General features: G+C 43.3%; 1 protein-coding gene across 1 annotated transcript in view; it reads right to left on the bottom strand.

The window, feature by feature from the left end:
- Positions 1 to 17,770, bottom strand: part of LOC138285386 (sodium channel protein type 2 subunit alpha-like) — a 745,466-nt gene that overhangs the window by 239,340 nt on the left and 488,356 nt on the right. The window contains exon 19 of the mRNA XM_069225255.1: positions 6,747 to 6,901. Coding sequence (XP_069081356.1) covers positions 6,747 to 6,901 — 155 coding nt within the window. The remainder of the gene's footprint in view (positions 1 to 6,746; positions 6,902 to 17,770) is intronic.

Below are 17,770 nucleotides of genomic sequence, written 5' to 3'. Positions count from 1 at the left end.
ATCACACTAGGGGCAGGAGCCAGTGGTGACTCCCAACTGCTGAGTGAGCATGAATGGGGCAGCCCAGCCAAACGCTTAACTTGGGGGTTGCCCCTCCCCATCACCATTGTGAATCACCATCGTGGGCTGGGATTGCAGATATGAGCTTGCCTCTTTCTTCCAGCTATATGTAGGTTGACAACCCCAGCTGCCACATACTGGTGGGTCCCAGAGTTGACTTTGGAGTTTGCCCCACACACCTTCCTCACCAAAAGTGAGGTAGTTGCACCACATACCAATTGGGGGAGCGGGCACTAGGTGTCCCCCCAAACCATCAGATCATAGGGCAGTTCACTGGGGATTCCTACCAGATTCTGTGTTCTACGCAACAATCTCGACAGATATAAACCCTCTTGGTTAAAGCAGGCAGGAGAAACCAATCTCAGGGGGCCCCAAAAAGATAAGTACAGGTCCTAAATCTTTTTTTGTGAAACAACAGCATCAAACTACCAATATCAATTAGTGGCCTCATTTACACACAGGGCTGGGGGGACCAACACAAGAGGAGGCTTGTGGGATGGATTTTGGTCACAATGTGGCAGCATTTTCAGCAAGAATTTTGGTTGCCATGTGGCAGCATGTTTCCTTTTTTATGTATCATATTAGGTCTTAAATGTTTATGGAGTAGCCAGCCTTAGACCTTGACACCAAATATATTTCTACTTGTCACATAGACAGTCACACATTTCTTATTTGCAAGAAACGCACATGATCACCACAGAATTCTCAAACCTACATAAAAGATTTAGGGGCCAACTTGTTGGTAACTTCTACTTGGCATATGCGAGGGGAGTACTCGCTTGATTGGCTCCCGTGGTGCTTCTGGTGATAACCACAATAAAGTGGGCCCAAGGGCTGTTACGCAGTAATTGAGAGGGTCCTAGATAAGACAATGATTGCCCTAGTGCTGCTATATGGCACTATATGCACCAAACAGTAACCAAGAGCAATTCATAGCAAACCTATCCCCAACAGTGCTACATGATATAACCACATAGAATATATTGGGTGGTGATTTTAATTTTAATTGCATACACAATATTTCCTTGAACAGTTCACTCCCCTCCACTGTGGGGCACATTTGCATCTAGGAACAAGCGCACCTTCAAAGACTGTCTCAGACATAGACGGCTGCATGATATCTGGCATTCCATGAACTCCATCTCAAGAGAATATTTGTCCTCACCAATCCACCGACTGCACACCAGAATTTATCTCTTCCTCTGCAACTCAAACATGGCATCTTATGTCTCGGCTACCGATTACTTGGACCATACTCTTTCTAACCATAACCTTCATAAGATGACAATACAGTGGGGCAGGCCGGGTGCACCGATACCCACCTGGAAACTACAAACTGCAAGCACTGCAAGATAGCCTGTTCTCCAAAACCATTGGTACACACATTACTATTTTAAGAACAATGATGGGACCGCTCCAGACAGAAGGACAGAATGGGTTGCTTTTAAGGCAGACATACAGGGTCTATGTATCAATACAACATATGGCATAAAACGTATGTTACACACACAGATATTAGACCTGGAGTGTGCCATGCAAGATGCTGAGGTGCAGGTGGGAGAGGGCACAGGGAATGTCAGCAATATCAAACCCCTTAGGTGAGATCACAGAGTCTTGGTGACTATACTTGATAAGTTGCACTACGTGTATTGTGTAGCTAAACAACAGAAGGGGATAGAGCAGGGCACATACTGGCATGTTTTTTTTTTAGATCAAAGGCCCCTAAGTCCTACATGAACAACTATCAGGTCCCAAGACATGGAGATGCCTATCATGCAGGCCAACATCAACAAAGCCTTCTTAGATTACTATAGCTCACTATATGAGGGATTGAGGGACTGGGGCCATTCCTGGCAGGAATATCTAGATAAGTTGCCAAACCCAATACTTGACCCTCTATACTGTAATTTATCAGATGGTGTGCAATAAGACACCTGGGATGGATGAACTTTCAGTGGAGCTCTATTACACCTAGAGGACGATATTGACCCCAAAGCTCCATCAGATGTTTCAGCTAGCCAGAGACAGGGGCACTCTGCCTGTGTCTATGCAAGAGGCTCTAATCATGGTATTTTCCAAGCCAAAAGAGACACATGGGAGGTGTGCTCCTATAGACTGATGTCCCTCCTTAACACTGAATATAAGATCCTCAGGAAGGTCATTGCGACCAGACTAATGCCATGTCTTACTACACTGATCCAACACAACCAGAATGGTTTAATTCCAGGGAGGAATACATTCCTTAACCTGAGATGCCTTTCCTTCCACACAGCTGAAAATTCTCAAGCAAACCCCCACATAAGGCCTTAACTCTAGAGACAGAAAAGACTGGAGTGGCCCTACCTACTGGAAGTGCTAAAGAGAATGGGTATGGGGCCTAAAATATTGCATTGCATAGGCTTACTGTACAAGGATCCAGTGGCCCACGGAGATCTCTGAAGCCTTTATCGTATGCAGCAGTACTAAGCAGGTAGTTCCCAAGTTTAGATGGAGAGAAGCTCCAATAAAGAGCACCCTGCAACACCAGCAACACTCTGGATTTGCTCACTTCAAATGTCTATTTCTCTACCAAAGTTTTTAAGCATAGGGTTGGCACAGTGCCAAGCACGCCAAGCTAGAAAATGATAAAAGTCTTTTGCCATTTGTACAGCAAAATCTTTAAGCATAGAATTGGCTCAGTGCCAAGTACAATGATGATATATCAGGAAAAAGTGTTTAAGCTTATTTTACTACCTGCAACATCAATACCAAAGTGACATTTAGAAATCATAAAAAAAATGAATGCAAAGAAGGAAGAGAATCCATGAAAGAATGCTTGCAAATGGTAAGGAATTAACTATTGTTTTAGGAAAACAATTCCCCAAGACAGGGATACAGAAAACATTCTCCGTGAATCCAGTTTTTATGGGAAGCAACCGTTATCTCGCCTTTCAGTAGCAAGCAAAATATCATAGGTATTAAAGCGCACGTACTTCAATAATTCTTCTTAGAACACAGAGTTTCTCTAGTGATGAACTAGATGAAAATGCCCATGATTATGTTTCAGGCCTTGAAAAAACTTAGGTCCTAATTTATGGAATGGTGGGTGGCCCACAGTCAGTCAGGGTGGCAGAGGCATTTACTCTGCCACCCTGGCTCGATTAACCCCAACCTTCTTGAGAGATCTCTATCGACCCTGTGGATACTATGCCTTCAGTGAAGCCACCACCATTGTGGCTTTTCTGAAGGCACAGAAAGTTTGCTTGATTGGCCTCCATGTTCCAGGTGGTCGATCAGAAAACTTTTTTGTTCTTTTTTAAAGCAGACCCCCAAAGTGGGAGTTTGTTTTTGAAAAACAAAAAATTAACAGCCTTAAGATCCTGGTTTGGGACTGTTTTACCAGCTAGTCCCAAACTGAGAAACATACATCTTACCAGCCACTCTAAAAAGGGGTGGATGGTCTGATGCACTCCCACCAATGGCCCTAACTTAGGCCCAGATTTAAGAGGGCCTAGTGCCACTTCAGCGCTGCCTTAGTGTCATGTTTTTTTATGCTAAGGTGGCAATTAGGTGGCCTTTTCCTGGCACCATGTTTACGAACCAGTGCAATGCACGCATTGCGCCACTTTGTAGCCCTTTGCGCCACATTATGAATGAGCCATGCATAATGCATTCAAAGGGGGCATTTCCCTGTTAGATGGCCGAAACAATAGTGCAAAAATAGCTAAGAAATTTATTTGCATCATTTTTAATGCTCAGAGCAGGCGTTACAAGGGGACACACCAATACAATAGGCCCCTATGTACTGTTCAGGGTTAGCACCAACATTTTGGTACTAACACTGAAAAGTACAATAGTGTCAAAAATTGTTCATGCTATTGCCCCCTACCCTGTGCCATGGTGCACCGTATCTTAGATACAGTGCACACATGGTGGTGGGGAGTGGGCGCTAGGGGCTCAAGTTAAGTGGCGCTGCACTCAGTGCAGCGCCACTTTCCTTAAATCTGCCCTATAGTTGTGTTGTCATTGTAGGGTGTCTGACAGCAGGCCCTGCTGTCAGAAACACGGTCTGCCTGACTCCAAACAGAGCAGGAGACCATCAGTTTGGTCAACACGGTACTCCACTATGTTTCGTGGAATAGTACTATGTCTGCCAAACTTTGAATCAGGCCCTTGCTCCATAGAAAGTGTAACATCAACAAAGTCAGGAAAGATGTCCAACTGTGCTTTGCATGGCACCACAGAAAGCACAGACAATACTGGTATGGCTGGATAAAATATGTTCTTTGCAATTGGACATTTTAAGATATTAGAACATAAACCTTGATATGACTGAGACATCTACATACATTCATTAGGGCAGAATATAGAGTTAAGCGTAATAAACTCCTGGCAGCGCTACTGCAGAGGATTGCATTTTTTCAAGTGTACCCACCAACACCATCTACGCATAAATGTGGGTGCTTCCTGAAACTGTGACAGTCAAAAAGATGGAATTGAATAATTTTGAATTACCTCTGTAGAATGCACCATTGTGGTTATGGAGATCAAGAACATGACCAAAGTGTTAATCACTAAAAATTGAAAGTTATAATTCACATAAATGCAGAGGCAGAAACAACTTGCATATCACATGAAAGGTGATATAGACACCATATTATTGGATGTGGTCTTTGGTATTACCAGTGGTCCATCAGCAGCTTTGATCCTTTAAAAGAAGAGTGGTTAAGAAGTAGAACATATAAAGATACATTTACCTAACACCATCATCAGTGGTGTGGCCCTCCATGAAAGGTATTTACATTTTCTCAGTGTCAATGAAATCCTGATCTAGGAGGAATGTCCACATAAGGAAGTAAATTCCCCTTTTTAAACAAATCCCCTGTTCAAACCACCAAGGATTCACATTAAGGAATAAAATGACATCTACTTTAGGAAAACATTTGATGCGCCCTACCTGAACCTTTAATACAAATATTAATCTAGTGTGCAATATAAGAGATGCCATGAAGAAACTCTTCAGTTATGAATAGTTTAGTTTCCTTCACACACTCAGATAGTTCCTTCAAATGTATGTAGAGGTACCAGCTGATAAAAGCACTTTGAAATGACTGTGATGTTAACCATCTTTTTGTCTGAAGTATGCCTTTTGCAGCACTGATCTCGTTTGGTGACGAGCTCATGAGATAGAGAAACAGTAATTATGCAGCAATTGGTAAGTTAGATAACACTATTCTTAAGCTCATATTGAAATTTACAATCATCATATGACAGGTTTTATGAAATACATTGTTTTTCACTCCATACGACTATTTCTCATGTGTAACTAATTAAAAATAGATGATGACAGGTTGTGTTACTAATACAGAAATGAGAACAGCTGATCCTGATGTTCAGTGGAACCACTGTACATCAATAAACTATGAATGATCTCTTCAACTGCATTTCCTGTGTGAATCCTGGAAGTATCATGAGTGCCTTATGTTTCACCTGGTACTCTTTATATTGGTTAGTGGTGTACCAGCATCCTACAGTCATTTGCCCTAATTACGACCTAGAGTGGAAGGGGAATTACTATCCCAGTGTAGACTGAAATTTGTGGAGTGCTTGGTAATGATGGTAGTAGTAACTACTCAGCAATTCACAATATGGTGACCATCATATTGTGGGACAATCTATTGAATACATAAGTGCACAGAAGAAGGTATGGATTCAGAATTCTTAACTCCACCCCCAGGAACCTTAAAGATTTATATCACCAAGGTTTGTAGGTATGTGTATTAGTATTTAGATATAGAAAATCTATCCAAACTTACCTTTTGACATTTTGTCTCTCAACATTCTGGTCGCAATATTGTGACCCATCGATATTCTGCCTTTGATAGTCCGTGCCTAATGCTGTGATAATTACTAGACCCCAGACATAATTTCAGCCTGCGTGATAATTACCATGCACAGCTGATTTCCCTAAACAGATTTTGGTAGGTCAAATGTCAAACTTTATCAGAAGAAATGCACCCAAAAAAAGGAAAACATGCAGAATCTATGGTGGTAAACATGGATTCTGCATGTTCTGCTTAATTTTCAATTAACAATTTAGGAATGGAGTTATTACTTATGCCAGTAGATATCCACTCTTTGGTAATGGTAGTTACCTGTGCAGGCAATACCTAAACTTTGCAACCCAGGCCCCATGTGTCTCAATTTCAACAGTCGCTATCTCAAAAGTAACAGATCATGCATACAGTGATGAAAAAAATATATGTTTACATATTTTGATGTAAAGTGCTTTGATACATATCAGTCTTAGTTGTACTGTAGAAATGTTTAAATAATTACATAATCATCATATATTTATTGGCCACAACATTTCAAGGGTCATTATTTGGTCAGCATAAACATAATGTAATATAATATTTATTTTATTGTATTCACAGTTTTTCTTTAGTGCTACAAACTGCTCGAATAGATAGTCTCAGAGCAATGAAGAGGATGGCAGTGGACAAGATAGGTGAGTGGATTATAATTTTGCAGTGGATTGTTTCTCCACATTTCATTTAATTAGCTTTGTCTGTTGGGTCTAAAAAGCATCAACATTACCTAATCTGGGCCTGGCCAATCCAATTACTATCAACATCTATATCCTTGTATTTCACATTATTTATTGTGACCAAATTGCCAGGGAAACCAAAAGCGAAGACACTTACCAAGGCACCACTACTTAGGAGGATCATAAAGATAATGAATGTTTCGAACCAATTGTGCTCAACTATGGTGTAGCAGGTTTTTCTAAGATTCCACCAGAGTTTCCAGTTGCCATCTTGGATGTCAATTTGGCAACATGTGAACTTCTGTACACAATCTGGAACAAAAACATCAAGAAAAAGTATCACATAGCTACAACGTCACACGTTACATTGCTGGACTTATTTTGTGATGCATTCATTGAGGGAACATTATCTAGTTTTAAAGTACGTTTAAAGGGTAGATTAATTTACCTGAATCATGTGAGAATTATATGTTGCCATCTTTCCTTCTAGAAATGAGCTTCATAAGTAACTCATTAAGCTATGATAGGAAGTCAGCCATTTAAAAAAAAGAGAAATTTACTTGTAACTACACAAAACATATGTTTGCACAAAACTCAACTGACAAAACACTCAGCACAGAGTAGTTCATTAATTACACAATTAATGTAGCTGTTTAAGCTTCTTTCTAATTACTGACACAAAGCTTTAGCACACACCCAGATTTAAGTTATCCTAAACACCAGCTGCCTTTTATTGCGTCATTTAAAATTTCTGATCAGCTTTTCGAGCAGCATCACTTCAACAGTTTGATGGCATATGGTGTGATTGTTCCTCACAAAAAACCTCTCACATAAAGAACATCATTCTTACAATGGAGGAGGGCATGGTAACTTTAATGATATTACAAAGACCATGGTGACTCACGCTGCTGTCCTGTTCATAATCCTGTCTCCCCTTCTACATATAGATCCTTTAGAAAGTCAGCAGGTTGAAAGAAAGATGGGTCAAGGCTATTGATTTAGCAGAAGGAGGAGGGGAAAAAGTAGTATTGATTCTCCCACCCCCATATTTAACAAACAGTGATATCCTGACCCTCTCCTTTCTGTTTCAATAGGTAAGATATCTGTGTTACAATATAACTATTACTAATGTTCTTTTATATTTATTAGTAGAACTAGCCATCTCAATACAGAAATGCAATTTAAAGGAATAACTATCAACACATAAACATACTAATACCACTACACAGAAGAACAACATAAACATACAGTGCAGATATACAAACTGTCAGCTTAAAACTACAACTATACATAAATGCATAAAGTAACATTGTGTTCATATGTAAAGTCCAGAACTGTAATAGAGGAATGCCTCCTATAAAACATAGATCTGGCTATACAAATGTACAGCTTTTGAGCAGCACTATGGGCTAACTTAGGATGCTGAAAACAGTACTCAGACATAGAAGCTAAAGCTAGTATTAGCCATAAATACAATAAGATGAATCTCCTTGACAGCTTTGTTTACAACATCCTTTTACCTGAGATAACGAGAAGTAGAGGGGTGTTTAAAAAAAATTCTTTCCTTTTTTTTTTATTCTGGCAAATACAGAAGAACATTCTATGTTGAGTTTAAACCTTTACCCCACTGAGCCTTGTAATATCTACTATTAATTATTTCTCACAATAACTTTTTCAATTTTATACTGAAGATCACCTTCAGGTGGCATGATTGTAAGCCCCAATTGTATTGGTAAAATGCTTTTGATGGTGCCCTACTAATTTTTTTATTACCTTGTTTACTCACAGCATTGTTAGGAACATTCCTAGGAGGGTGAGACTCATCTAACATGGCTGCTGCTGTGCAATAGAGCAGCTTGCTCATAAAGCTCAGAGAATAACACAAAGGGTAGACGCTTCCTAAAATCTGATTGCTACTGAGCTCCGTCACAATGAGTTACCTGACAACTCAGATATCCTTTCAGGCTGTCCCGGCAAAACAACTTGAGCATACGTGATGGGACATTTATGAGAAGAGAAGCTTCTGGAGAAGAACCTGAACCTGGTGGAGCCCACAACCTCTGGCTCAACTGAGAGACTGACACTATGGCACCCACATTTCTCTACATATCGACAGAAGATCTGGTAGCAGTTACTGCAACAACGCCATTTCACGTTGCTGCCTTCGGCATGGACAGCATAATCTCCCTGTGTCCTAGCAGATCAGTTTCTAATTATGCTCTTGGACCTAGCCCTTCGTGAACATATTTAATAGACATAATACAGTGTCTCTAGCTATAGAGCTATTTTATCCTCTTATTAATTTTCTACTCTAGGTGAGGATGGGCCTATCATAGCCCTCTTTTATAGCTGGTGGTGGTTAAAACACAACTAACTCGATCTCCACTAGCCACTTTTAGGTCGATTGCGCAAGCACTTTGACCTGTTGCAAGTGTTGTGGACTTTTAACCACGCCCACCTCACACCCATCACTTTCACTAGTGCATGGGCTTGTCTTTCAAAAATCCCTTGATATCATTGGTAAATGCTTTACGTTTGTCTCACCTTGCAGACTGACCCCATTACATGGATAATTGCACGATTGCCGATATACTTCAGCATGGGTGAACTTTTTTTTTATTTGGTCTCTCCTTCATGCTCCATGGCAGATATGGCACTCACAGCACGTGCAGCACCAACAGCGCACACTTAATCAGCGGGATTGGAGAGCTGGTCACATTGTTCACACTGTTACCTAATTAGAGTCATTTCTTTTGGCTCTCCCCTTCACGTTCCATAGCCTTCCCATATAAACGTATAATTTATAAATGCTTTAGTAAAAACACAGAAACACAGAAATCCTATAAACAGCGGGAGAGCCGTTTCTACAATATTCACTGCAGTCAGAAAAATCGCTGATAATACATTGCAAGCATTCTTTTGCCCATAACTCAGCCTGTAGAGGTCCTAGGACAATTAGACCACCACCATAATATTTAGCATGACACACTCTTTCTGTTTAGGTCATCTTTGGGTCACCACACTGGTTAGTGGGGACCCCAAAATAATTACCACTCCCACCATTCAGTCCCTTTTTAAACCTTCTGATGACTGAAACTGTTGTTTTACGACTTAGAGTAGTTTGTGTTTTAAGGACATTAGGCTTGAATATGAGTGAGGCACAATGCCCTTTAGGGGCTAATTCTATGGTTGCACTGTATTACTGTTAGGAATGGGATCTTTGGTTGGCAGACAGATTACCCCCTGTCCAAGCAAGGGCCCTCACTCTAGTCAGGGTAACAGAGAATCACCCTCAGCTAACCCCTGCTCGCCCCCTTGGTAGCCTGGCACGAGCAGGCAGGCTTAACTTCAGAGTGCTAGGTGTAAAGTATTTGTACCAACACACACAGTAACTTAATGAAAACATTACAAAATGACACAACACAGGTTTAGAAAAAATAGAAAATATTTATCTAAACAAAACAAGACCAAAACGATAAAAATCCACAATACACAAGTCAAATTATCAATAAAAATGAAAAAAAGAGTCTCCATGTAATTTTAAACACAACGCTAAGGCTGTTAGCGTGAAAATGTACCTTGGGCGCATCAAAAATAACCCTGCACAGGCGAGTGTGTGTCAAAAAGGGCTTGCGATGCGTCAATATTACTCATGAGCGAGACCTTGAGTCATTTCTTCTTAGGTCGGGTTGGTGTGCATTGTTTCTTCTCCCTGCAGGAGAGCGATGCGTCAGTCCGGTCCGCACTCTCGGGTCCAGGCAGACCTTGTGTTGTTTTAATATGCCCAGCAGTATTTGAGTCAGAAATCCAGATGCAAGATGATCCGAAGACCACACATCGCGGGTTGCAATCTCACCGGTCTCTGTCAGCGATGCTGCGCGTTGTTTGTCCAGCCGCGGCTGTCGATCTTCCGGTCATGTTGCAGGCCAGTGTCGATTTTCATCTGCGAAGCCGGTGGCGCAGTGATTTTTCAGCCGCAGATTGGAGTCACGCTGATCTTTTCCCAGCACGGCAGTTGGTGCATGGATTTCTCACTCTTGGGCTGCCAGCTTCTCCTTTCAGGGTCCCAGGAACTGGATGGGCACCACTTGCCAGAGTAGGAGTCTCGGCAGAGGCTCCAGGTGCTGGCAGAGAGAAGTATTTGCTCGCCCTGAGACTTCAAATAACAGGAGACAAGCTCTAAATCAAGCCCTGGGAGAGTTCTTGACAAGAAGGAAGGCAACACAAAGTCCAGTCCTCTAGCACAGGCAGAAGCAGCAACTGCAGGATAGCTCCACAAAGCATAGTCTTAGGCAGGGCAGCTCTTCTTCCTCAGCTCTTCAGCTCTTCTCAAGGCAGAGGTTCCTCTTGGTTTCCAGAAGTGTTCTAAAGTGTGTGGTTTTAGGTGCCCTTCTTATACTCGATTTGCTCTTTGAAGTAGGCCTACTTCAAAGAAAAGTCTCTCTTGTCTGTGAAATCCTGCCTTGCCCAGGTCAGGCCCCAGACACACACCAGGGGGTTGGATACTGCATTGTGTGAGGGCAGGCTCAGCCCTTTCAGGAGTGAGTGACCACTCCTTCCCTCCCTCCTAGCACCGATGTCTCATCAGGAAATGCAGACTACACCCCAGCTCCCTCTGTGTCACTGTCTAGTGAGAGGTGCAACCAGCACAACTGTCAAACTGACCCAGACAGGGAATCCACAAACAGACAGAATCACAGAATTGGTATTAGCAAGAAAATGCTGACTTTCTAAAAGTGGCATTTTCAAACACTCAATCTCAAAATCAACTTTACTAAAAGATGTTAATTTTAAATTGTGAGCTCAAAGACCCCAAACTCCATATATCTATCCACTCCTAAAGGGAATCAACACTTTAATCTGATTTAAAGGTAGCCCCTATGTTAACCTATGAGAGGGACAGGCCTTGCAACAATGAAAAACGAATTTAGCAACATTTCACTGTCAGGAGATATAAAACACATTACTATATGTCCTACCTTAACCATAGACTGCACCCTGCCATTGGGGCTACCTAGGGCCTACATTAGGGGTGTCTTACATGTAGGAAAATGGAAGGTTTATGCCTGGCTAATGGGTACACTTGCCAAGTCGATTTTACAGTTAAAAACTGCACACACAGACACTGCAGTGGCAGGTCTGAGACATGATTACAGAGCTACTTAGGCGGGTGGCACAACCAATACTGCAGGCCCACTAGTAGCATTTGGGTTACAGGCCCTGGGCACCTCTTGTGCACTTTACTAGAGACTTACTTGTAAATCAAATATGCCAATCATGGATGAACCAATTACATGCACATTTTGTATTGGTGCACTTGCACTTTAGCACTGGTTACCAGTGGTAAAGTGCCCAGAGTAACATAAACAGCAAAAACAGAGTCCAGCACACATCAACAACCTGGAAACAGAGGCAAAAAGTTAAGGGAAACCATGCCAAGGATGAAAAGAGAAACAATTACTTTCTGTCATTCTATTTTCATGTGGTCATGCCCTCTAGGGTCTAATTATATGGTTCTATGACCATGTTTCTTAGAAATGAAATTTTATTGTGGTGTTAGTTAGGTGACGTTCTGAGCATTACAGTCAACATACTACAATATTTGCTGCACTCGGTCATCCCATAATGCTTTGCAGGGCATTCTTTTACAAAACATGTTTGCTCAAATTTCAGCCTGTAGTGGTCCTAGGACAATGGGACCACCTTCAAAACATTCACCACAACCTGCTCTTTCTGTCTAGATCATCTCTAGGTCCCCACACTGGGTTAGTGGGGGGCCCAAAATAATATTCCATCCCTCCACTCAGCGCTTTTTTAGACTCTCTCATGGCTAAAACCTTTGTTTTACAGTTGAGAGTAGCTTGTGTTTTGAGGGTCTTGTTTGTAACATCATTGTAGTAGGCTTGCTAGCCCCACAAAGATGTATGCTCTCAAGGGGCTAAATATATGGTTACACTGCAATACATTCAGTCATTTTTTTCATGTGGTTGTGCCCACTAAGGGCTAACTATATGGTAACATGACCATGTTTCTTACTAATGCTATTTTCCTTGTGGTGTCCTCTTGGGGCTGTTCTGAGCATTATATTCTAATATCAAACATTTATTTCTGATAAGGGTTTTTGTTGGGTTTATATGATAATTGTATATGTTTTATTAGTCTTTCCTTCTCGCAATTAAGACCATGATTCTAGCCAACCTAACATCCTTATTATACTATGACTGTTTGAAAACTCTAGATATGTTTGGGTGACCCTTCTAGACTATTTCTCTTGTTACTCCTCCGTGGCTGTCTTATTTTGGGAATTGCGTTAGCCAGCCAGCAACACTGATGGTGGGGTGGTGAAAGTAGTTTTCTATTGGAATTAGCATGGCCTATTTAAATTAGGATGCTAAATTGCAACATTTTCATTTTTTGCTGCAGATACGGGAAGAAGGTAAATGGAAGTGCTTTAGTTTTATGCAGGGCCACTGTATTATGTGGCAGGAAAAGCCCAAATTATGAGGCAGTGTTAACCAATTTCTGTGGCAAGAAAAGCAAATGGGAGAGAAATTGCATTGCAAATGCTTGTTTTGTATGCAGTCAGATAGGGGCATATTACCAAGACCCTTGCGCCTCCTTGTGCCATATTAGCATCATTTTTATACGCTAATGTGGCTTTAAGGAGGCATTTTCGTTGTGCCATATTTACAATGCAAGCATTGCGTCTCTTTGTAACCACTTGCGCCACATTATGCCTGCGCCAGGCATATTGTATGCAAGAGGGGAGTTCCCCCTTTAGGAGGCCCACAAAAATGGCACAGTGAAATCTACAAGATTTCACTGCTCCATTTTTAACATACTTTTTAATGCCTGCCTTAGGCAGACGATAATTTGACGCTCCCATTGTATTCAATGGGCCTCCCTTGACTTTGGTGGATTAGCACCATAATTTTTGGCGCTAAGCCACTAAGCAATAGTGTCAAAAGTTTTGACGCTATTTGCCTAATGTGCACCATGGTGCGCCGTATTGTAAATATGGCACACACATGGTATCGCTAGGGGGGCGCAATGGGGTGCAAGAAAATTGGGACACCATGTATGATGCACCTCTTTCTTGTAAATATGCCTATAGTGTTTATCTTTATTTTTATCATGTTTCAGACTTTCAACTCACTTTTATGTGAAGCTGTTATTATTCCTGTTAATGTAATTACTTAGGGACAGATTTATCATTCATCCCACTGGCCATGAAGGACTTCATAGGTATACTTTCCCTCCTCAAGTTAGGCCAGGCTCGGTTAGACTTAACCACGCTCAACAAAAAAGATGAGGACAAAATAGAGAGGTTGTGTCGCCCTTGTGCCATTCAATGGGGCGCAAAGTCGAATCAACTACTAAGTAAGATTTATCCAGCCATGTAAGGCCACCTTGTGTGGCCTTGCTTGATTTTCTAAATCTGGTGTAACACAAAGCAGGGCAAATCGGTTTCTTGCTGCACTGTGTGAAAGCTTCATAAAAATGAGTTTTTTGTAGGACTTTCTTACTTTGGTTGAAGACTTTCACATTGGACATACTTTAAAAAATCAGGCTACCTTTCCTGCCATTTATACACCTTTATTTTCTCCAGGATTACTTACTTATTTACCAGTGCTTTGGGACCGTTCTCATTGTGAGTATGATTGCACAATTACAATATGATATATCTAATTACTATTTACATGTTTGTACCTATTTTATACTTATTTTGGGTATATATATATATATATTTAGGAGCCGAGCTATGTACCTCTGGCGAGTACTGGAGGCGTGATGAATGACCTAAGCAAACAGGTGAGCAGAGGGGAAGAGAGAAAAAGTGCCCCGCATGCTACAGGAATGACTGCGAGGCAACAGAGACATCAACTAGGTTTCAAATGGGGAAGACAGCAGAGAGAAACAACCGAGAGCCACAATTGGATGATGACCTGGAGGAGCTATTGATGAGAGCAAGGCAGCTGCCGGCCAGGCAGCGCAGAGACTGGGGCAATGAAAAGGAGCTAGGACCAGCTGTGCCCGGCCTGGCTAAGCGGCAGAGGACTGCAAAAGCAAAGGAAGCAGCAAAGGGAGTGGAATGAGATAAGAACAGTGCCTCTCCCATAGGCTCAGGGCACAGAGCAGTTGCAGCCACCATGGCACCCCTTTGTTAAGTATAGAGCGGCCTGGAGTCCAAGGGGCAGCAGAGGCACATAGAGGGCCCAGCGCATCAATGGAGACTCACACCACAACAAGGCAACTCGCGGGGGACACCCTCCTACCCCACTGGAATGTTAAGGAACAAGTTGATATTGATCTGGAAAGGGGTCAGAGCGGGGTGCCTGGAGCCAGTATGGCAGTGGACACGGGACCCAATCAGGAGCAATGGACAGCGCAGGATGGTGAGCAGCCAGCACAGTGAGAAAGTTGCATGCAGCACAGTATGGGGCTGTCTAATGGGAGCATAGCGAACTTTGGCATGCAGGTGGGGTTGTGAACACCACACAACAGGATCCCCCAAGGCAGCAGGGTATCCTCAACCAAGCTCACCCCAGCCAAGCAGCCCATGGGCAAGTAGGATTGGGACCGTCACCCCAGAAAACATACCCCCTGACATCTATTGCAGGCAACTAATGGTGGGCTTGGCCAGGCTCGGCAGCCGTCTTTCCTCCAGGCTTTCCACCATTATACTGGCCAGGTATGATCCCCTGGCAGGTCCAAGTTGGGGAAGGAGCTGCCACAGAGCAGGCAGTGAGAGTGAGCAAGCAAATGGGGGCAGAGTCAGGGTTGTCAACTGCTGATAACAGGGAGGTGCAGACATCTGGGGGCAAAAAGGCAAGGCCAAGCAAGACGGCAGGGAGAATGGCCGTGTGACAGAGAAGGACAACAGTCCCTCAAAAGGGACCAAACCAATGAAGGCTTGGGCAGGAGGGGCAACCCAAGGGACAGGGTTAGGGAAGCCAGCAAGTCAGTACATTAGACCATCCCCAGGCGACCCATCCATAACAGCCAGGGAACCTGGCCTTACCAGCCTCATCCCACTGGCCATGAAGGACTTCATAGGTATACTTTCCCTCCTCAAGTTAGGCCAGGCTGGGTTAGACTTAACCACGAGCAACAAAAAAGATGAGGACAAAATAGAGAGGTGCAGACCGAGGCCTGAGAGATCTATAGAAAAATGGTTGCGAGCATACCAAACCTTAGCCTGCATGTTTCTTGAAAACTTTCCAGAAACTGTGGCAGCGCTATTCCTTCATGAGCAGAGAGTGCATGCAGCACAGTTGAAGTACCAAGGGACACATGGCTGTATTATGATGCAGAGTTCAGTGAAAAGATGCAGAGTTGGCCATTTTTTGAGCGGGACCAGGAGGACATTGGGGGTTTCACTAATCACATGGTGACGGCGAGGGAAGGCATGAGCAAGGGGGAGCATCATTTTCACCCATCTCGGGGTAAGGGCAAGCAGGAAGGGTTCACACACTGTGGCAGGGCAAGGAGTCAGCCTGGGAGCAAGCAGGGCAAACCCCACACAACAACATGTTGGAAAAATGACAAAGAAAAATGTAAATGAGGGTAAGCCTGAAAATTTAGACTTAGCTTTAGTAATTGTTGGGGGGGGTCACATCCAGCAGTCAAGTGCTGAAGGGCAAAAAGGAGCAGGCGTAGGGAAGGACAGCAGCAAAAGGAAGTAGGTCACCTGAGACGGGGACCCCAGAACCCCCTGTGTCTCTCCCACTGCCATCCACTTAGGACAGCTGTTACACTTATTCAGTAGTTACCCCAAAAAGAAGGAGGGGGAAACTGTTGGCAGAAGGATTTATGGTAGGATTCACCATCCCGTACCAGAATCCTCAAGCTCACCACATGTGCAAGCACCTGAAATCAGTAAGAGACAACCCATCAGTGGCTAATCATAAGGTAGAAAATGAGTGCTCTTTAGGGAGGGTGGCGGGCTTCTTTCTGAAACCCCTTTAGAAAACGTCATAGTGTCCCCTCTTAGGGCTGTTTTAAAGAAAGAAGAAGGGAAATTCAGACTAATTAATCACCTGTCATACCCCCTGGGAGACTCTGGGAACGATGGGCTTGACCCAGGCAGCTGCTCAGTGTCCTACGCCACAGTTGACAATGCAGTGGATTGGATAAAAGTGGCAGGAAAGGGTGCGTTACTAGCAAAAACTGATATTGAGTCCGCCTTCCGCCTCCTGCTGGTACACCCAGATAGCTATCACCTGTTAGGTTTCACCAACCCAAGGTAAAAGAATTGCAGCAGAACATTGAATCCATGCTTGCGGGGAAGAAGGTGACGCTAGGTGAGCTACAGCAACTCCTAGACAGTCTCAATTTTGCAAATGGGGTGATCCCGGCTGGCAGGCCATTTGAAAGGCGTTTGGCTTGGCTAAGCAAGGGGCTCAAGGAAACACATCACAGGGTATTCCTCACACAAGGAGTAAGGAAGGACTTTGAGCAAAGGCAGAGTTTCCTACGCAACTTTAATAGAACACTAATTTGGAGGGAACCCTGGGCATCCGCAAGGCAACTTGAACTTTTCACAGATGCGGATGAAGGCGAGGGTAACAGGGTGGTCCTAGGATCAACCTGGACAGCAGCACATTGGCCCAGCTCATGGCATGTGGGCGTGCCACCAAGAACATTACGGTGCTGGAACTCTTCTCCTTAGTCGTCGCCTTCACCATATGGGGGGACAGACCACGCTATTGTCAGACAATCATGCGGTGGTGCAGACGCTTAACCTCTGGACAGCCCGATGCTACCTTGTAGTGTGCCTGTTCACCACCTAACCTAACATGATGCCAGCTGAGGGACGACATTGTATTGAGGTCTAGGCATATACCTATATATACCTTATAAAGGCATATACTAGGTTGTGAGAACTCAGTAGCTGATGCAATATTTTGTTTCCAATGACGGATGTTCAGTGAGTTGGTTTCTCATGTGGACCCGCACATGACTCTGGTTCCTGGACAGCTGTGATGACTAATGGACCCATCCTGACGATGCTAGTGGAAAACACGTTTGTCCCCAAGACACCTGCAAGGTCCATGAAGTGTTGGGAGGTCTTCCAGAAAGTCACCGGTACGAGAGGGTGGGGTGGGGTTACTAGTGAAGAAATACAAAGGTTTATACACTGTGCTTTCACAGGGATAAGAGCAAGGCATGGGCATTGGC

Source organism: Pleurodeles waltl, chromosome 3_1 (assembly GCF_031143425.1).
Source record: "Pleurodeles waltl isolate 20211129_DDA chromosome 3_1, aPleWal1.hap1.20221129, whole genome shotgun sequence".
NCBI lineage: Eukaryota > Metazoa > Chordata > Amphibia > Caudata > Salamandridae > Pleurodeles > Pleurodeles waltl.
Note: the sequence above shows the minus strand (reverse complement) of the source record. Positions and strands in the feature narration are given on the sequence as shown.